At 36.3% G+C, this 23,336-nt stretch overlaps 1 protein-coding gene across 7 annotated transcripts in view; it reads left to right on the forward strand.

Moving 5' to 3' along the window:
• Window positions 1–23,336, forward strand: part of LOC135093154 (uncharacterized) — a 63,023-nt gene that overhangs the window by 9,177 nt on the left and 30,510 nt on the right. For all 7 annotated transcript variants that reach the window (XR_010263233.1, XR_010263235.1, XR_010263234.1 and 4 more), the window contains exons 4-9: window positions 5,391–5,616; window positions 5,866–6,005; window positions 9,044–9,224; window positions 10,831–10,976; window positions 15,283–15,537; window positions 22,642–22,870. Coding sequence is in view for 4 of the 7 variants with exons in the window: in XM_063992073.1 (XP_063848143.1) it covers window positions 5,391–5,616; window positions 5,866–6,005; window positions 9,044–9,224; window positions 10,831–10,976; window positions 15,283–15,537; window positions 22,642–22,870 (1,177 nt within the window). In the remaining 3 variants the exon portion in view is untranslated. The remainder of the gene's footprint in view (window positions 1–5,390; window positions 5,617–5,865; window positions 6,006–9,043; window positions 9,225–10,830; window positions 10,977–15,282; window positions 15,538–22,641; window positions 22,871–23,336) is intronic.

A 23,336-nucleotide genomic window follows, 5' to 3' on the forward strand; every position in this document is an offset into this window, starting at 1 on the left:
GGATGAAGCAAAAATTACATAGAATGGATGAGGGGGAGAGAGAGAGAGAGAGTGAGATATCACTTCCTTGTCCCTTATCTTTGACAGATAAGGGGGAGGAGGGGTGACAGGGAGGGAGGTTTGGAGCAAGGTGAAAGAGGAAGGGAGAGGAAAGGAAAAGGAAAGGAAGGGAAATAACTGAGGAAGGAGATTAAACATGGGGCAAGGAAGTGGAGGAAGGACGAAGGAAGAGGACAGGAGGACAGGGAGAAAGTACAATGAATAAATGTAAGCAGCAAGGGTGAGGAGTGAGTGAAGAATTAGAGGGAGGGAGAAAGTATTGAGAAATAAGCATTCTCTTCTCTTGTCCTCTACTCCTTTTAATTTTCCTCCATCCATTCTCTTTACATTTATGCTCCTTCCATCCATTTTCATTCTTATTCAGTCTCATTCTATTTAGCAATCATCAGGATTGTTCTCTCTCTCTCTCTCTCTCTCTCTCTCTCTCTCTCTCTCTCTCTCTCTCTCTCTCTCTCTCTCTCTCTCTCTCTCTCTCTCTCTCTCTCTCTCTCTCTCTCTCTCTCTCTCTCTCTCTCTCTCTCCATTCCCTGTTTTGTAATTTTTTTTCTTCTTTTGGCTGTAGCTTCATACATACTGAACACCAAATTTATGTGAAGCTGAAATATGATATATATATATACATATATATATATATATATATATATATATATATATATATATATATATATATATATATATATATATATATATATATATATATATGTATATGTGTATATATATATATATATATATATATATATATATATATATATATATATATATATATATATATATATATATATATATATATATATATATATATATATATATATATATATATATATATATATATATATATATATATATATATATATATATATATATATATATATATATATATGTATATGTATATATATATATATATATATATATATACAGTAGGGTATGCCACAATGTACTGTACAACTACTATGAATTTTTAATGTTTAATGTTCTTCACTATTATTGACTCCATTATTTTACTTACAACAGAAGTTAAGCCGACAGTTCTATAATTAGACGTTAAAGTTTTATCTCATTTCTTAAAGATGGGTACTACATTAGCCTGCCTCCACATTACCGTTACCTCACCTGGCTCAAGAGATATCCAAAAGACAGAAACTAATGGTTCACTAATAACCACTTTGGATTCCTTAAGTACTCTGGGATATTTTTCATCTGGTCCTGGTGTCTTGAACTTTTCAACCTATCCATCTGCTGTTCCAGTATCTCTTTAGTTATGGTAATATCTGTCAGCTTTTCATTCTCTTCTGCTTCAAACATCTGCTCATTATTTGACACTTCCTGCATGTTTTTGTGAGTGAAGACAGTTAAAAAATACTCATTCAGAATTTTATTAATCTCCTCCCCAGAACTAACCAGCTCACCATCTTTAATGGACCTATTGTTTCCCTATTCTTTGTCCTGTATACCTGATAAAATCCCTTGGGGTCCGTCTTCGCCTGGCTGGCTACCTTTCATTCATGATTGCTTTTAGCTTTCCTCGTTAACGTCCTGACTGTTCTAACTAATTCATAATATTATGGCCTTAAAACCTCATCCCCTGCCTTTAACCTCATATATATACTTCTCTTCCACCCTATGTAATATTTTAACCTAACAGTCATCCATTTAGGATCATTCTTCTGTGCTCTTATTGCTCCATTAGGGATGTTTGGTAACTGTCCTGTATGTAATTTATCAACGAAATATTTATACAACTCATCTATACTTACTTCCCCTAATCCTCTCATCTTGGCCCCTTCCATCCTCTCCGCTCCATCTTCTACTTGCCTTGACCTCACCTCACCTCACCTCACCTCATCTTACCTCCCTCACCCTGCCTTATCTCTCTCAACTTGTCCTGGACCTTATCTTCCCCTGCGCCCGTTGCCAGTCCCTCAAAATCTGCTCTCCTAAAGTCCGGTATTTTACTAGTGTTTTTACTTTTAAGAGTTTTCTCCCATTCTAATTTGTACCTAATTTCACAATGGTCACTGTTACTTAGCTGTCTTCCAACCTCTACCTGTGTGACTGCTTCCTCCCTGTTAGAATTAAATCTAGAATATTATTCCCCTTTGTAGGTTCTAAGATTACCTGTTTTAAAAAAATTATCCTGAATTACCTTAAGAAATTCTTCTGCTTCACTGTTACCTCTGCTTGACTGTTACCCACCATCAGACTCCAGTTGATATTCTTAAAATTAAAATCTCCTACCACACATACCTGATTGTGAGGTGTTAATTTCCTTTGCACTGTTCAGTGGTCTGTACACCACTCCCAGTACTACTGACTGTGATCCATCCTTAATATCTACCCATATCGTTTCTGTTTTGCTATCTGTTTTAATTCTACTATTAATACAACATTGTAATGTGTCCCTAACGTACAGCGCGATGCCTCCTCCTCTCCTGTTTTCCCTGTCTTTATAAAACGGTGTATAACCATCTGTTTTAACCTCTGGATTAAATACTTTTCCTGACATATCTAACCAAGTTTCTGTTAAAGCAATGATATCAAGGTTCTCTACACATGCCATTCCTCTAAGCAAGTCTATTTTATTCAAAATACTTCTACAATTTGTGTAGTAAACACTCAAGCTATTCCTCACCTCTGAGCTAGTTATCTTTCTAGATTTAACTAATATGTCCCCCTTTTTGCCCTCACAACCCCTTCCTCCCTCCTGAATAATGAAAAAAAGCATTGGAGTGCAGTTACCTCCTGTTTGAGTGTTCCAGCCAAAACCTGAACACCCTGGCATGATAAATGCACTTCATCCCTGGCATACAAGGTGTCCCTACCAATGAAGACATCCCAGTTGTCGATGAATGTTCATCCATTACTCTTACAATGCTTTGTGAGCCTGCGATTGACTGTAATAGCCCTGGACAGCCACTCAGTACCAACTCCCCCTTCAGCAAGACACCACAAACCACAATGATCCCTCCCTCGTCCCCAATCTTATCTAAAGCCTGTCTAAATTTCCTGTACAGCTCCTCACTCCTGATCTTACCGAGGTCATTCCTTCCTGCATAATGCAGAGTACAAATGGAAGAACTCATATGGGATATAATTAACAGCTCATTGAGAGAAGGAAAAGTACCAAGGGAATGGAAAAGAGCTAACATAGTGCCAGTATACAAAGGGGGAAATAAAATGAAACCATTAGATTATAGACTGGTTTCAATAACAAGTATTGTAAGCAAGCTTTGTGAAATAGTAATTAAAAACAGATGGGTGGAATATCTAGAAGATGAAAAGATAATTACAGAAAAGCAAATTGGATTTATACAAGAGTAATAGATGGAGTGCAAGTATACTTGGATTTCATAAAAAAAAAAAAGACATTTGACAAATTTCCCACACAAAAGCCTTATGTGGAAGCTAGAGAATGGAAGAGAACTAAAGGGAGCAACATTGAAATGGATGGAGGATTATTTACAAGGGAGGGAAATGAAAACAGTAATTAGAGACACTAATTCAAGTTGGTGCAGAAAGTGGGGTACCACAATGATCTGTGTTTGTACCTATTATGTTTCAAATATATGTAAATGATATGACAGAGGATCTAAATAATTATATAAGCCAGTTTGCTGATGATGCAAAAAATAATGAAAATAAGCAGGGATGAAAATGACTGCTAGGAGTTATGAAAGGATATTGACAAGATACATACGTGCATAGAGCCAAAGACAGAAACTAAAATTTAATGTGTTGGAAATATGAAAAAAAGTAAAAAGAGACCTTCATGGAAGTACAAAATGGGAGGAGAAATAATAATGAAAGGTAATGAAGAAAAAGTAACAAGCATGATACATCCTAAATTGGAATATGCAGCAGTAGTTTCGGCTCCACATAGGAAAAAGATATATGGAAACTGGAAAGAATACAGAGGATAGCAATGAAGATGGTGCCAGAATTGAAAGACTTAAGCTATGAAGAAAGACTTGAAGAGATGGGTTTACCAACACTACAAGAGAGAAGAGAGAGAGGAGACCTGATAACAATGTACAAATTAGTAAACAATATAGTAAGAATGGTCTGAAGCAACTTGTTACCACAGATGGAGGAGGGAGAGAGAGATAGATGAAAGGGCATGGGAAGAAAATAAAGAAGAGGAGGTGTTCAAGCGACATCAAGAAATGCAGCTTCCTGTATAGAACTGTTGGAATCTAGAATGATTTGAAGGAAGAAGAGGTTGCAGCAAACAGTGTACACATGTTTAAAGAGAAACTCGATAAATATTGTTATGGAGACAGGACAAAATGAGCTTTGGCTAGTGCCATGTACAATACAACTAGGTAGATACACACATACATACACAGGCACTGTATTTTGAGATAAGAGAGTAAAGAGGAAAAAGTCATCTTTGTGAGCCAGAATGAATAAGCGATTTTTCAGTGTTTTCTATACCTTGAGTTTCATGATCCCTGAGTTTAGTGCTTTACCTTGGGAAGAAAGCAAGCACAAAACTTGGGAAGGGAGTGTGTATGATTTTTTCACATGTTCAGATAGATTTTGGTCAAGATGCATATCATATGGAATAAAACCACAAGTGTAAAGGAGTGGGATGTGTGGAGTGGTGATGGTGATGGTGGTGGTTGTATCATTACTCATTACTTCACTGCACACCTTGCTGTTATTCTCTGACAAGTATTCTTCTTCTGAGTCACTTATGATTCCACCTAACTGAGTTTTATTTTCATCTGACCCATGTAACTCAGTTTACATTTACAACAATATTCTTACAAAAAATATTGAAGAATCACTTCACACTTGGACTCACTCTTGAATGGAGATAAGGACAACTCATTACAACCTGTGTCAGTCACTTAATGCATGACATTACCATCCCACACCCCACAGGCCACAACTCCCCTTATCATTCTTGAAAACTTATGATAAGATGCCAATTTGTCAATTTGTCATTATGAGTTATAAAAATCATACACACTGATAAAATGAAGCCCTGTGTATGATTTATGGGGATAATTCATCAGTCCCTCAGGAAATTTTCCATGACATACTATGGAAACTCACTAGTAATGAAAATGCTAAGAGAAAAGATAGATAAAGGGGATGCTCTTGAATTTAAAACAATTAAGTCTGTCAGAGCTGTGAAATTCATAATGGTAATGGAGCAATTTCCACGAAAACATTAGAACATTGTCCTGTGGGAAAAATTCACTACAATATTCCCACCTGGTTACTGAGATTTACTGTATACTGTGCTATGAAGACACTGATGATAAATTTGATTGAAAAGTCATTTCACAATTACACATTATCATTTTCCTTGTGACTTTTTTCAGACGCCAGTTATTCAGTGATGTCTTTTTGGTGACCAATGCAGACAAGTATAAATATTTTGAACGCTGGGCTACAGCTTCAGACTTCCCTGTTGGCAATATCATAAACGACGGCTCCACCACCCCGGCTAATAGCATTGGGGCCTTGGCAGACCTGGAACTTGCTTTGCGCACCAAAAATCTCTGGGATTATGATATTCTCATCATTGCAGGAGACATGGTATTCCAGGTGATAAATATATTTCATAGACATTCATAATTCATTATTTAAATGGTACTGAGATGTAAAACCATTCTAAATTATATATAGTGTGATATTTTTTTGCCCTTCTATTTTGATATATAATATTCACAGTGAATAAAAATAATCTGGAATACTTTTATTAAATTATAACTTATTTTGTGATATTTTTTGCATCACTGCATAGAATCATATTTGACTTTTTTTTATTTATTTATTTATTATTATTTTTTTCAGGACAGCAAGTTTGATATTGCCCAGGTGGTTGATTATTTCTCACACAAGCCTGATGGTGACCTTGCAATCTATTATGAAATGGAGGAAAATGAGAGCACAACTTCAAGGGGGCTAGTGGAAGTCTGCCCTGAGAGTAACAGGTGACTCTTAAATTTATCAAGTGAAGAAAGAGGCTTAAGGGGATTCATGTAGCTTTTTTTTTTTTTTTTTTTTTTGTGTTGGAGGGACACTGGCCAAGGGCAACAAAAATCACCCCCCCCAAAAAAAAAAAAAAGCCCACTGAGATGCCAGTCCTGGAAAAGGGTCCAAAGCGGTAGTAAAAAATTGAAGGATAAGTTCTTGAGACCTCCCTCTTGAAAGAATTCATGTCATAGGAAGGTGGAAATACAGAACAGACAGGGAGTCATATGCAGTCATCTTGCTTTTTCCATAAAATATATCCATATATATGTTAGTGATGGGTATATGCCTCCACACAGCCTCTGCAGTGAAAATACTATCCCCATCCATGCTTTAAAACAAGAGATCTGCATCAATATCTGCTATTGTATTTTCAGATAGCAGAAGTTCTCCTTCCACATTAAAGAAATGCAGATTTGTGTGTGTGTGTGTGTGTGTGTGTGTGTGTGTGTAAGGACAAGTAATGAAAACATCATTTAACTTGGGGTTCTTGGAAGTTGGACCTAATGGGGATAAAGATTTAAAGATATTTGGTCCTAAGACTGATCAGTATGGACCAAGGAAATGGGAAGATAAGGAAGCATTGAATATATATATATATATATATATATATATATATATATATATATATATATATATATATATATATATATATATATATATATATATATATATATATATATATAATATGTATTATTACGTGGAACAATTTAGCTGTCAGAATGAAGAAAAAAGAACAAGAGAGAGAGAGAGAGAGAGAGAGAGAGAGAGAGAGAGAGAGAGAGAGAGAGAGAGAGAGAGAGAGCAATTCATGGTGACTCATTCTCACTCCACGTGTGCTTTGAACTTGTGTATAAGACACACCTCACTCACTCTTCATTGATTCCCTCAGATTTTCCTCCACTTCCCCACATTTCTGAGAGCTGAATCTAATAAATAAAAGAGAAGAAGGCTTACACTTCACTATAAAAGTATTAAACTCCACCTAGCCACTGTAATAAGCACATGATGATTCTTATAACATTGTGTTGTTTAAGAGCAAGATAAGTGTGAGTGTAATGTGAGGCAGGCGAGTGAGTGAGGTGTGTGGGGGGTGTCCCTTGACCTCATGGACCTTGTTCCTCATGCTTTCCCTCCCCTAGTCACATGCTAACTAGGTGCCACAAAAACAGGGCGAGTTGGGCATTCTCATGCTTCAGTCAGAACTATCTTGATTTTTCAGGCTACCTGACATTGTCAGGTAGCCTCTAAAAAAATCCAAGCTACCTTGGATTTTTCCCTTCTCAGAGCTCAAGATATCAGACTAGGGATGCAGAATTTTATATTTATATTTTTAAAGCTTTTATTTTCACCTTTACATAAACTTTTCACAATCCTGTAGTGTGTGCGAATGCCTATAAATAAACAAGAATTGTACATTCAACAAAATGGTTGGATGCACATCTGAGGACGTGGCTACTGCACCCGCAATTCTCAAAGAATAGAACATGCTATGAATTTTACAACTTCCATTTTTCCTTCCAGAATATTCTGAAGTCTTGTTTCCTATTTCTTATGCCTTACTGATTATAGATTTGAGAAGTAACTTCCTAGAAGAAAGTAACTTACTTTTTTTGGGGGGGAAACACAACACCCTATCCTGTGTAGCTAACTCCACAATAATGTCAACCTGCCAAAACATTTATAACCAAAATTTTTATCCCTCTCCAATACTGTAGCTTTCAATTTAATTTTATTGCTTTGATATTACATGCATGTTGACATAGGCATTGAAAAAACAAAATAATCCTTGAAAATGTCTCAGTTCCTATAGAAGTATTCAGTTTATAATATATATATTATATATAATATATATAATATATATATTATATATAATATATATAATATATATATTATATAACTTCAAGTCCAAAAATAGATATGTATATGAAAAAATTCTCTCCTGACTTATAAAAATATTCTTTGTTAATGTTAGTGACAAGTCTTATGTATACAAACAAAATTGAAGGCCGTAACATGGCTCAAAAATGAAATTATATATATATATATATATATATATATATATATATATATATATATATATATATATATATATATATATATATATATATATATATATATATATATATATATATATATATATGTATGTATATATATATATATATATATATATATATATATATATATATATATATATATATATATATATATATATATATATATATATATATACTAAACTCTTTTCTAAGAGGTACGTATAATTATATACAAACCAAACATGCCAATCTGTCTAGTCCAGCAGTCTTTCAGCTCAAATTTAGATCTCTTAGTCTTTCTGGGCAATTTTCTTCCAAGTTTATAGGGCTTACCTAAAAAAAAGCTAGTACAGTAAAATCCCTCTCATCCGGCATTCGAGTATCCGGCAGCTTCACGTATCCGGCACATTTTTCTCCGAGCCTTAAAATCAGTAAAAAATCAATGTGTACTCATAAAATCGATTAAAATTCCCACACGAGGCATACTTTGTCCCCTTGCCACCAGAGCGCACTGCTTCGCGCCACCCGCGGCCCACTGTACTGTGTTTACTCAGTGACTCAGTCCCGCGTGTGCACTGTTTATCGCCTAACGCCTTCATCATGCCTAAAGTTGTAGAAAAGAGGAAGCGTGTTGTGCTTACACTTAAGCAGCTGATCAGATCAGCAGCTTAAGATCTTAATCAGCAGCTTAATGAGCTACTGATTAAGATCAGCTGATCTTTGTTATGGTAAGATGTGTGAGTGTATGGTGGTGATTGTGGACATAATTTCACTTCTATTCAAGTATCCGGCATGTCGGTGGTCCCGTTGATGCCAGATAAGAGGGATTTTACTGTAATTATGTTCTGATTTTGTAAAACTTTCCACACAATCACTCTTCACCATCTTTGTAATTCATTTGATGTTATAAATGTCTATTCTGTATATGTAGTATTGATTTTTTTTCTTTTCTCATCCTCAAGGATTTTGAAGTTCCTCGAGAAGCCATCCCCAGAGGAAACAGCTTCACGTAATGCCAGTGTTGTTTTCTACACATTTCGCAGCTCAACAATCCAAATGCTCTTGAAGTACCTGCATGAATTCCCAAATACTGAACAGCGCACTTTTGGAGCCTTCATGAGTTGGCTTATAAATGTCCAAAATGTGAGATCATTGTTATGCTTTGCAGATTTTATCTTCCAGCTGGTCCAAGTTGTATTACATGACATGTACTGTCATACAGAAAAGTATCCTTATTAATATGACATGAGTCATTTAGACTCAACAGATAAAGTAGTATGAAAAATGTTGTTTGAGCATGTTATTCATTGGTGGCCCTCTGTTACAGTGCTAAGCAAATCATTATATAATATGAAACACACCTTTTGTGACAATTTAGGAAACCAGGCTTGCCAACTATACTGGAACTGCTCGGATCACCCTAAACTTTGTGAACTTAATCACTTATGAGACTAAGGATACTATTCTGTATGGTTGTACAGTAGCCCTTGAAAAATGTGCCAGATTTCATTTCATATGCTTCACAGCTAATTAAATAGAAATCTAAGTTTATGATTCTCATAAACAGGAAAAATAGATCACTGAATATAAAAATATTACTCTTGATTTTTAAAGAAAAAATGTTTGTACACATTATTCATAAAGATTACTTTTCCTCTCCCTTTTACTATATGCACAGAAGGAAATAGCTTATGTATGCTATACACACATTTTTGTCAGTTTTATGTATAAGCTGACATTGTGTAGTTTGAGCTTAAACACCGTTCCCTTCAGCAAGTGTTTAAGTCTCAGCAAAGATGAAATCAACCTCTCACTCCATGGAGATGCTGTTTAAGTGACTCAGGTGTTGTCAGAGGTGATGTCCATCACCTCTGATACATGCAATATGCTTACAGTACACAATTTAGACATTTTTAGTAATTTTTTGTGTGCATAAGTATTATCAGACACATTTGCTGCTCACATATAGACAAATGGAAAATAAGTAATAAAATTTATGGAGGGACTTTATGTTTAGATTAATTGTGCTTTCAGTTGCTGAAAAACAGTGGTTAACCCTCAAAGTGTGGGGATGTTGCTGTGAATTGCTTCTCCCTGTATGGTAATGTTTTTACATTTTTATGGAAATTGCTCATTTCTATACTGAATTTCAAAAGTGTGACTAAGTTCATTGCTTTAATTTTATTGGTCCTTCCTCTTTAATCTGCAACAAACCCAAAGTCTCTAAGTTGTGTAGTTTTTCTGTGATGTGATGAAGTAGAGTATATAACTTTCTTTCTGCAGTAGCTTTGCACAAATTTTATTATTTATTTTCTATTTGTCTATATGTGAGCAGCAAATGTATCTGATAATACTTGTGGGCACAACAAATTACTAAAAATGTCCAAATTGTGTACTGTAAGCATATTGCATGTATCAGAGGTGATGGACATCACCTTTGACAACACTTGAGTCATTTAAGCAGCATCTCCATGGAGTGAGGGGTTGATTTCATCTTTGCTGAGACTTAAACACTTGCTGAAGGGAGAATTAAAAACTGCAGTGAGAAATTAATAAAAAATTATTTACTTATCTCTTTATTTTATATGATATGCCATTGTGTTGCATTTGGAATATGGATGACTATATGAAATGCATATGCATATGAATTGTATATTATATTAATTCTCTTCATCAACAAACCCATATTTATGTAAGTGAAGTATGGACAGGTTGTAGAGGATGAATAATTCAATTATTCAAATTACAGGTGATGGTTTATGGTATGAAGCTGCCTACAGGCTTTCAGCTCATTGGCCAAGTGGGCTTGAAGGATTATGAGTCTTGGCTATCTTACCTCACCAGTCAGGCTGAGAAAGAATCTAAAGACCCTATCTACAAGAGAGCATATGCAAGGTAAGGGGCACTGCTGACGTGTTAATAAAGGATTACTATTTTTTTTTTAGATTTAATGAAGTTTTGTACTGTAACTCATTAGCTTGGTAGGGAGACAAAATCTGCTTTTATTATTCCTATTTCATGTATTTCACTGCCAAGGGTAGCAGTTGTTGGGCCTCAAAGGCTCAAATGTGGGAATACAACTCAGAGCTCCTTGCAACACTAAGTTTGAAAAGGTTGTTTAGACCACAGAGTAGCCCTGGTAACTTGAATTGATGTGGCTTATCTGACTGTTGTGCTGGTGTCATCATCTTTATACTCCTAACTCAGGAGTGCATATGTATTACTAAGTACCCTGCTGTTTAGAAAATCTTATACCAACTTAATACTAGTTTAATTTAGTACTATGCAATATAGAGTAGTTTGCTTACAGTACCCACAGAAAGTTTGCAGAATATTACTAATTGTCCCTCTGTAGAACCACTCCACAATTTATCTGAGACTCTAGCATTATCCTGCACCTGTTTTTCTCAAATTGTACATCTGGCAGCTCATTGGGGTATATAGGGAGCTAGGATATTTATAACATCTCAGTGCTACCTCAGGCAATGAAGGCAATATGTCAGTCTATCCTCCATCCCCTATCATTGTGGATATGTTTCCCCAAAATATTTTGCCTCCAAAACTTCAAGATGCTAAGCAAAAAGCTAACTGAGGAGAAGCCATGTATTCTTGCTATACATTGAGGCAAACACTGGATGGAAAGAAATTTGTGTGTGGACAGGGCAAGATAAGTCAGGTGTTTTTTTTTAATTACTGAGGCATGCAAAGAGCCTTCCACCTGGTTGCATACCACCCTGCAAACTATTTCCTGGTCATCCCTGCAAGACTGCTGCTGCCACCAACAAGCTGGTTCACCAAGAAGTGATAAAAACTCATGAATTACTAAAAGAAGCTCACCCATACTTGCTCGGAGATGTTGCTGTGAGGACTCTCCAAGAACATTGCCAGAAGGACCTCAAGCTTCCCCTCAGGTCACTGTCAAAGAAACCACTACTAACAAAGAAAATGAGGTAAGTCCATCTAGCTTTTGCCAAGAAATATGAAGATTGGACAAAGCAAGAGTGGAGAAAAAGTCATGTGGAGTGATGAGTCAGTTTTTCAATGTGGAGCAAAGAGGAGAGGCAAGTTTCGTTGGCTTGACAAGGCCAACAAGTATGTCAGTCACTACGTGAAAACAAATGGGTCAATTGATGATATGGGCCTGCTTCACTGGTGTGATGGGATGAGGGGGATTCTTTGTACTGCCAAAGAACAAGACCATGAATAATGATGTACACTCAAGTGCTAGAAAGAAATTTGTTGATCTTTTTAGACCTTCATAACAATGAATTTTTCAACAGGATAATGCACCATGTCATAAGTCGAAAAACCATAAAATGGCTAGAGGATAATCACATTAGAGCCATAGATTGGCCAGGGAATTCACCAGACCTGAATCCAATAGAACAAATTTGGAGGTACATGAGACAAAAACTAGGAAGTATGGACACATCCTCAGTACCAAGCCAAGTCAAGGTACTTAGAGAGGTTTGGATTTGTTATATACTACTTGAATATTGTGAAAATTTGTTTGAATCCATGTGTAAATGTGTAAAGCCAACTTGTCTGTTTCTATGTGTAAATGTGTAAAGCCAGTTCACAAGGCCTGTGGAGGGCATGTCAAGTATTAAAAGTGAAGTGAAAGTGTTGCTTTGTTTTATTACCCTTTAAATTACCCTGTCTGTTTGACCATTCCGTGCACTTTCTGTGGTTACTGTAGAGTGAGTATTCTCTGTTTATCATGTCAAAACACCATATGCAAAAAAATATCACCCATTGCAAAGAAGTAATATTAGTGAGTGAGGCTCCTATTTTTTCTGACCAGCTTCTGGTAGTAATGTTAAAAAGCATTAATATTCATTATATGAGTACAGTTGTACCTTGACTTACAAGCTTAATTCATTATGTGACAGAGCTCATAACCCAGTTTGTTCATATATCAAATAAACCCAATTGAAATGAGTTGAAATGCCTTTAATCTGTTCCATCCCCCAAAAAACCACCCCAATTTTTTTTGTTACGTTTTAAAATACAATAAACCCTTAATAAAACAAACCTCTGTTTACTGAATTTTGGGTATAATGATCCCTTTAAGGCTGTCGAATACCCGTTTTATTTTACAAACTAATTTAGCAAATTTCGACATATTTCAAAATCATCAAACGTTTGCTTTATTTTATGAACATCTTAGGGCTTAAGATGAAGGAGAGTTTGCTGACACACAGGCAACCACATACTTTTGAAAGATGGTAAGGTTTTTTTCTCAGAGGCTAGCTACATTCTGCAGTGATGTCACATGTTGCTAACTCCTGATTGGCTGCTGCTTGCCTCCATCTCCTTGCCCCACTCTCTCTCTCTCTCTCTCTCTCTCTCTCTCTCTCTCTCTCTCTCTCTCTCTCTCTCTCTCTCTCTCTCTCTCTCTCTCTCTCTCTCTCTCTCTCTCTCTCTCTCTCTCTCTCTCTCTCTCTCTCTCTCTCTCTCTCTCTCTCTCTCTCTCTCAACTTGTTAACTTATCTCTTTCCCATATTTAGTCTCTCATATATATATATATATATATATATATATATATATATATATATATATATATATATATATATATATATATATATATATATATATATATATATATATATATATATATATATATATATATATATATATTTTTTTTTTTTTTTATTTATTTTTTTTATGTAGGAAGGACACTGGCCAAGGGCAACAAAAGTCCAATAAAAAAAAAATGCCCACTGAAATGCCAGTCCTGTAAAAGGGTCCAAAGTGGTAGTAAAAAATTGAAGGATAAGTGTCTTGAAACTTCCCTCTTGAAGGAATTCAAGTCATAGGAAGGTGGAAATACAGAAGCAGGCAGGGAGTTCCAGAGTTTACCAGAGAAAGGGATTGAGAATACTGGTTAACTCTTGTGTTAGAGAGGTGGACAGAATAGGGGTGAGAAAAAGAAGAAAGTCTTGTGCAGCGAGGCTGTGGGAGGAGGGGAGGCATGCAGTTAGCAAGATCAGAAGAGCAGTTAGCATGAAAATAGTGATAGAAGACAGCTAGAGATGCAACATTGTAGCGATGAGAGAGAGGCTGAAGACAGTCAGTTGGAGGATATATATATATATATATATATATATATATATATATATATATATATATATATATATATATATATATATATATATATATATATATGTATATGTATATATATATATATATATATATATATATATATATATATATATATATATATATATATATATATATATCAATATATATCAATATATATCAATATATATCAATATATATATATATATCAATATATATATATATATATATATATATATATATATATATATATATATATATATATATATATATATATATATATATATATATATATATATATATATATATATATATATATATATATATATATATATATATATATATATATATATATATATATATATATCAATATATATATATATATATATATATATATATATATATATATATATATATATATATATATATATATATATATATATATATATATATATATATATATATATATATATACACACACACACCATATTTGCCAGTGCATTGGATGCACTTTTTTCTTGAAAAAAAAAAATCTAATAATTACCATGCATGTAATGTGGCTGTAGTACAGATCCCTAGTTGTGGAGTTGAAGTAGTAGTACAGATTGACATTAAAAAATCTGGCAACCTCCAGACTTGAGGAATACCAGATTTTCTAAAATGCTGTATTTTGTTATGGTTATATATGCTGTATATATTTGAAAGAAAATAGTTTGCACAGACATGCCATTTTTTTTTTTAGCACTTCCACTTTCTCTGTGATTGACAACACACAATGTTTATGTTCTTACGGCATCTCTTTTCTTTGCTGAATCCATAATAGGGTTATACAGCAGCAAATAGATGATAAAAGGAGAAAGAATGAGCAGGAATGCTTTTATGGGAGATAGTCCATAATTAAGGTGTAAGAGCCAGACTTAAGATTGTGCACATTACTGAACTGGTATAAACAGTGGATTGGATTTCTTTGGCCATGTGGAGAGAAAAGATAAATATGTAAAGTGTACTGAATATTAAACATAAAATAAGTATTGGTTTAGTTTCATATATTGTGTGGATGCTTATCTCCTCATAATTACCATGATTAGTATTGCAGTAAGAAATCATGGTTTTTCAACAGAGTTGGTTTGATGGGAAATCCTTCTGATGGCTTCAATGGGAAGACCATATCTCTCTCCATAGCTAACTTCTGGGCTGAGGTCACCATTGTAGAGAGCCCTAAGTTGAGGCTTATCCCACATCCTCTTAATGATCCCACTGAATTTGGCTCCATGGCTGATCTGCATGGCATCAGCACAAAGGAAGGATATCTGGGCGGGTTGCGTCTCCTTCAAGCTACATGCAAAAAGTTCTACAGCTTCTGTGCAAAGAGAGGGTGAGTCAAAAAAACATCATTCATGTATTATGTTGTAAAATGAAATTTTAAATTTAAAATTTTGTACTGGTTTCTCACTGGAATGTCACATCAAAGATCCCAAATAACAAAACCCAGAAAACCCAGAAAGTATATTTCGTCATGAGGAAAGGGTTACACAAGATGTTTTGCCAGTTATAGGAGTCATTCTGGTAGTAAAGTGTATAACAAAGTCTTTTTACTTCTAAATGCTGTTATTTTGTAACAGTTTTTTTTTCAGTGGAGCTGTATATTACAGAGCTTTTTGGTGATGGGATAATCTTGCCCTTGGCTGGTGTCCCTCCTAAATAAAAAAAGAAAAATCTTAAGATCATTAACCATGATGGAACAAGAAATAATGTGTTCAAGCTTGAAAAAATTATGTTTAAGAAAGAGATAGGAAGGAATTGGTTTTCAAATAAAGTAGTACATGAATAGAACAAATTCAGTAATCAGGTTGTTAGTGCTGAGTCATTAGGGAGCTTTAAGAGAAGATTAGACAGGTTTATGAATGGGGACGATAGGTGGAAATAGGCAGGTATATTTTATACAGGGACTGCCATTTGTAAACCTGATGGCTTCTTGCAGCTTTCCTTATTTTCTTATGTTCTCATGTTCTTATGATCTGCATAGTAATTAATTTTTGGCTACATTTTTTTTGCTTACCACATTTTACTAGGTGAAGTGGGCAATGAAAACATGCATTATAGCAATCTTGACTGTACTGGCAATGAGCTTAACTCATTTATGTATAAGTCCATGTGTTGGGGGCACTCTAAGCTGGTGGGATATTCTTGTTTGAGGCTCTTTAAAATATTTGTCTGCTTAACATTCCCACTTCATATGGATTGTTAGTATGTCTAGGCATCTTTAAGGTCTGCTGTGATTGTAGAAATCCACTGCACCTGACACTTGGTGGCCTTGCATGTGGGCAGCAATGGTGTGAGATGATTGATGGTGTGGAAATAGCTGGTTTTAGTTCTGGGACATCAAGGTGTTGGGCACCAGTTTTTGGTAATATACAAACCACAAGATAAATCCCTGTTATCTGGGCTTCCAGTTGTCAATATTGTCGTATGATGATACATATTTTTGTGTACCGTGTATATTTCTGTATGATAGTTTCTGACAGCATCCCACCAGTCAATTGGGTGGATGCCATCTCAGCAGCAGCTGTGTGCCATCCTGCTGTCACCTATGCACTACTTTTTATACTCCAGTTTTCTAAGTTAATTACCATATTTCCCATCATATAAGACAGACTTCAGTATAAGATGCATATATAATTTGGCAAGATATATTTAGGAAAAATAAATAACTCAACATTTTCCTTGAACTTCATGTACATACAGTATTTAATTTTGCCACCTTATTTTATTATAAAAGACATTTTATTACACATATATCAGTAGCTTTTATTCCTTTAGAACATCTTTTAAAATCATTTCATTGCATTTTTATAATTACAGTAAGATTAAAGTAAAATCCAGTCAAATTTTTCTCATCTTCAGATCCTGAAAATTCATCACTTCAGTCATCCTCTTCAAAGCCTGACATTTCAGGATCACTTTCATTAAATGATGAACTGTCACTGTCATCATACAGAACATCAAACAGCCATCACAGCCATCTAAGGCATTGCTTGCACCACATTTCTTAACCCTTAAATGATGGGCATTTTTGGGGGGAACCTCCATTCTGTGATTGTGTATTTTGTCTTCACATTGGGTACAGAGGTACAGCATCATGGCATCTAGAACTGTGTGAGTGTGTGTTTTGTCCTCACATTTGGCGTGACACAACAGTGTGGAGGTGCAGTGCCATAGCATCTAGATAATGTGCAAAAGTTAAGATGGTAAGAATATAGGACTCAGCACAAGACTCAGATACCGGAAAACTCATTGGGGTATTGTATACTAAATCAGTATAAGTGGGTAAGGAGATATTTTAGGGGAACACTTAAATGTTTGGGATGATCTGGTCACTTTGGAATACCACCAACTGCAAGGCTAGCTCGTCAGGTAGGGAGCTTTGAAAGGTTTACAACCTCTTGTTAAATGTGAATCTGCCAGATTTATAAACACCAGATGTAAGGCCAAACTATATGTTTACATAGTCGTATTTACCTAGTTGTAATGTACAGGAGGGGAGCTATGCTCATGCTGTTCTGTCTTTGTATCTCATGGCATCTAACATGGCCTTATATTCTCGTTTCATCTCTGCACACACTACTTTCTCATTCAGTCCATTTCATATATCAACTACTCTATGGGGAAAGCTGTTCATTTTTATATTCCTTCTGTAGCTATCTTTTTTTTTTTTATCTTCTCTCCATGTCTTCTTGTATCTCTCATGTCCCAGTTTATTAGGTGTTCTCTATCAAACACTTCCATATTCTTCATGATTCTATAAATTGCTATTAAATTTCCTCTTTTCTTTCTTTGTTCCTGTGTTGTCAATTCCAGTTTTGATAGCCTCTCCTCATATGACATTTCCAACAAGCTTGAAGCCAATTTTGTAGCTGCTCTTTGAATCCTTTGAAACTCCCTCAAATTCCTTTTTTGTGCTTGGTAACTGCACTGCTGCTGCTGCATATTCCAATCTTGTCCTTATCATTTCTTCATCCATGTGGTTATATGCCTCTCTTATATTTTTCAGTAAGTTGTAAATCTCTCCAACAATTTTATTTATGTGTTTCTCAGGTGACATGTTATCTGATATGAATACTTCCAGATCTCTTTCAGACTTTGATTTCTTTATTATCTATCCTCCAAGTTTATATTACCCTGAAATCCTCTGCTTACTCTTTCCAGACTATTACACTGCATTTCTTAATGTTGAATTTCATTTCCCATTTGCAGTTCCATTCCTAAATTTTATCAGGTCTTGTTGCACCATCCCACAATCATTCTCGTTACTCACTCTTCTCAATAGTTTAGCATCATCAGCAAAGAGACTCATATAACTATTAATTCCCCCATCTGTGTCATTAATATATATTACAATCATAATTGGGGCCAATACTGATCCCTGTGGGACCCCACTGATAACTTCCTTCCAAGAGGAACACTTGTCTCTAATAATCACTTTCATTTCCCTGTCTTTCAGAAAATCACTCATCCAATCCTGCAGCTTTTCTTGTACTCCACCTATGATCACTAATTCTCTTATCAGTCTTTTGTGTGGCATCTTATCAAAATTTATGAAAATATAATTTTGGAGAATAAAATTTCTATTTAGTAATAAAATAAGAAATTCAGATATTCTCTTGATTTTGTTATGATATAAAATCAGTGAATAAACTCAACACTAATAGGATAAGTGACATTCTCCATGTCATTTCTTATCCAGGAGGTGCTCAAATATCCACTAATGTTAGGGAGCAATTATTTTGGTAAGTAGACCACTCCATGGATAGTGGCAGGTTCATTTGAGATGAAAATGCATATTGCTAAGCAAAGGCTGATCTTTTTCAATACTGTTATGACCAGGTTCAGCCCACTTCACAGCTGCCACTACACTCAGGTCATCTTTCCCTAGGCTAGCTTCATCTAGCCTAGTGCAAGCATAAAGACAAAGAATGCAGGCACCTGCTGTCGTCAACAACTATACAGCTTCAATTTGTTTGCCACTCCGTTTTACCCACCCATGGAGAAGGGAGTATAACAAACACCAACTTAACTCCTCCAAGACGGAAAGAACTACTGAGCCACATTCTAGGGCACAGACAGTATAGACTACAGATGACACACACCCAGGGCAAGGGTAATACTCCTGCTGGACAAACTGCCCACAGTTATGAAACTACCCACTGTCCAGCAGAAATATTATGCTCTATGGCCAGAGAGAAGCCAATATACAATTTTCCCAGAGGAAAGATTCCCACTTAATTGGTGGAAATCCAGGAAGAAAGTAGATAACTGTAACCTGGCACAAACACAATACAGTGTTCCCCCTTGTATTCGCTGTTTGATATTTCTGGTTTTGCATATTTGTGGATTTTTTTTGTAACCTAACCTAACCTAACTGATGGGAAGTTTTCAGAGTTGCCAAATGTCACCACCAGCTCAGCCTTTCAATCTAAAGAGCTTGGTTTATTCTTGAAATCATCGGAAATTACAGTAAATCCTTGATATAGTGAACACATATAGGGGGAGGGTAGCTCACTAAAGATGAAAATTCACTATATTGAGAGAGAGAGAGAGAGAGAGAGAGAGAGAGAGAGAGAGAGAGAGAGAGAGAGAGAGAGAGAGAGAGAGAGAGAGAGAGAGAGAGAGAGAGAGAGAGATGAGTTCTGGTCATGTATGTCAGCCAGCAACCTTGACAGTGGCTGATGCAACTCTCTCTCTCTCTCTCTCTCTCTCTCTCTCTCTCTCTCTCTCTCTCTCTCTCTCTCTCTCTCTCTCTCTCTCTCTGGTAATTTAACAGAGAGAGAGAGAGAGAGAGAGAGAGAGAGAGAGAGAGAGAGAGAGAGAGAGAGAGAGAGAGAGAGAGAGAGAGAGGGATAGGCAGTAGCCTTGAAGGGGTTGTTATACCAAAATTCAGTAAATAAAGGTTTTGTTGTATCAAGGGTTTACTGTGCCTATTAGTTTAGTACCCTTTCATTTTACAGTGTACTGTATTGTTAAAATACTATGTACTATATGCATAACAACTGATTTTTTATTGTGTTAAAATTAATTTTAAATGAGCTTAATAAGTGCAAAATATGTTTTGTGGTTTAAACTATAAACAGGTATTTCTGAGCATTTTTGGAATGGTTTCCCTTATTGTGGATTTTCACTATTCACAGTAGGCTTTGGAAAATAACCCCCGTGAATAGCGGGGGAACGCTGTGCAATCCTCTGGTCATCCCCACTCACAGTTGAGGGCCACAAAGACCAGTAGCATTTAACAATTATAAAGCCCAAACCCCACAATACTCGGACACACACTAAACCCACAACAAGACACTGCACTTAGGCAGAAAGGGGGAGAGAGCTAGTATCTGCTCCCATCATTACTCTGGACAATGACACAAATACCCAGACAGCCAGACAACGCAAGACTGTGCACAGAGTCTCACTCTGTTTCACAGGAGTAGCAGGAACTTGAGCCACAAATTCTCTCTCACCCAATATCTGGCTTCTCCCAGATCTTGGCCTCCTGTAGTACCTATATATTACACAGTCATAACAATAAGATGTTATACTGCAATCCCACCCTTAGATATACATTAATGTGCCCTTCCTAGACATGCCTTCATGTGCCTCATCAAGCACCACATCTATTCCCTATGATATCCAGCAAGCTACTAAAACAAAGGCAGGCACCCACATCATTTGGGGTTAGATCATGTAACAGGGGAGTGGAGGGAAAGGAGGGAAGGGGGTGAGAGGCTTGCCTCCTGCCCTGCCACACACTCCATGTCTCCACACACTCTCTCTCTCTCTCTCTCTCTCTCTCTCTCTCTCTCTCTCTCTCTCTCTCTCTCTCTCTCTCTCTCTCTCTCTCTCTCTCTCTCTCTCTCTCTCTCTCTCTCTCTCTCTCTCTCTCTCTCTCTCTCTCTCTCTCTCTCTCTCTCTCTCTCTCTCTCTCTCTCTCTCTCTCTCTCTCTCTCTCTCTCTCTCTCTCTCTCTCTCTCTCTCTCTCTCTCTCTCTCTCTCTCTCTCTCTCTCTCTCTCTCTCTCTCTCTCTCTCTCTCTCTCTCTCTCTCTCTCTCTCTCTCTCTCTCTCTCTCTCTCTCTCTCTCTCTCTCTCTCTCTCTCTCTCTCTCTCTCTCTCTCTCTCTCTCTCACTAAACACTTAAATTTCACAAATTATTGTGGGGCTATTTGGAGGGCTGAGTGAAAACTAACTATGCTGTGGGAAAGGGCAAATCTTCTCTATGATCTATCAACTACAATGGGAGTGGGGTAAATTAAGTAATGAAGGACATCTTCAATTCTATATAGATTTCTAAAGTAAACTCGGTGTGTCTCTCAACTTTATGTGTCAGTGATGTGCCTACCTGCACTATATTACTATATAATATTACTATGTCTCTCTCTTTCTCTTGTTATCTTCCTCCTTCTCTGTTCAGTTCTCTCATTCTTCTTCTCAATATCTCTGTTCAGTATTTCACTGCATGTAATAGTGTAATATATTATTATAGATTTTTGGCCAGCAGATGAAGAGATAGTCTTGTTATAGCTGGACAACTCCCATATGATAATGATAATAACTTTTAAGATAGAAATTAAATAAAAACACTGGATGCATTTAATGTTCCACAGAAAATCACATAGCCCAAAAATGAGCAGCAGGTCATGTCTTGCATTTGACACTTGTCTGCAAACATATTTTGTGCCAGATTGAGAATTTAATTTGTAATTTATATGACCACCTGAAACATACAGTACTATTAAAAATAGTTACTGGAATGTCTATCAGAATTCTTAGCTGAATAACATAGATAGAGGGCAAAGTGTGGTTTCTCGTCTGGGGCCTGTCTGTACTGGCATTATCTGATTATTGTTATAAAAGTTAATTTTCTTTTGTTACTGATGCAAAGCACTGCCTTTCTGTGCTATGAGAGTACATGCCTCGTTTTATCTCCTATCATTATTTCCATGGCTACTGTACTCCATTACTTGATAACTGCATGTCTTCACCCTTCCTACAACCTTGCTTCCTCTCTTTCCTATCCACCTTCCTAATGCAAAAGTTAAGTGGTATCTTTGTTCTTTCAACTCACTGATAAACTCTGGAATTATCTTCCTCTGTATTTTTCCTCCTTCCTGTGACTTGAACTGTGTACTGTATTTCAAGAGTATCAGGACACCTGAGAGACTAAATTGGCCATCCCTCCTGGTTCTTCTGTTTCTTCTAGGGGCTAGCATTGTCATTCTCTCTCTCTCTCTCTCTCTCTCTCTCTCTCTCTCTCTCTCTCTCTCTCTCTCTCTCTCTCTCTCTCTCTCTCTCTCTCTCTCTCTCTCTCTCTCTCTCTCTCTCTCTCTCTCTCTCTCTCTCTCTCCATAGGCCAGTCTGATATAGAAAAAAAAAAAAAAAAAAAGCTTCCTGGCACCAAAAGAACACACCTACCATTTGTGGTTTTCTTGACTCCAGAATTGCACTGACACGGCGCAACTTCACGCTGTCTTATGACACCAACATCCCACGCCAGGTTGGGTTGGCAGGCAGCTCAGCCATTGTGACAGCTACACTGAAATGCCTGATAGCTTTCTTCAACCTGAGTGACCATGACATTCCACGGCCCCTGCAGCCACAGTTTATCTTGGATGTGGAGAAGGATGAGCTCCTCATTAATGCAGGACTTCAAGACAGGGTGGTGCAGGTGAGCAGGTGTCTATTTTATTGCTGCTTAGATAGTAAATGTTGCTTTATGTTCATCTCAGCCTTAATTTACTCATGATTATCACTAATTGGGATAAGAGATTATAATCAGTTCTCTCTCTCTCTCTCTCTCTCTCTCTCTCTCTCTCTCTCTCTCTCTCTCTCTCTCTCTCTCTCTCTCTCTCTCTCTCTCTCTCTCTCTCTCTCTCTCTCTCTCTCTCTCTCTCTCTCTCTCTCTCTCTCTCTCTCTCTCTCTCTCTCTCTCTCTCTCTCAATATCACTACTGAATAGTTACCCACTTTTAGTGGTTTCAGATTTCATAAGAACTTTAGCTATTATACAAACTAATAAACCATATATATATATATATTGTTATGACCATAGTTTCTGGCCCCTTTGCACAGCTGGCACAACTGGACTAGCTTCCCTGAGCCACCTCCTACATGGATTTGGTGCAGGGCTCAAAT

Source organism: Scylla paramamosain, chromosome 42 (assembly GCF_035594125.1).
Source record: "Scylla paramamosain isolate STU-SP2022 chromosome 42, ASM3559412v1, whole genome shotgun sequence".
Classification (NCBI taxonomy): domain Eukaryota; kingdom Metazoa; phylum Arthropoda; class Malacostraca; order Decapoda; family Portunidae; genus Scylla; species Scylla paramamosain.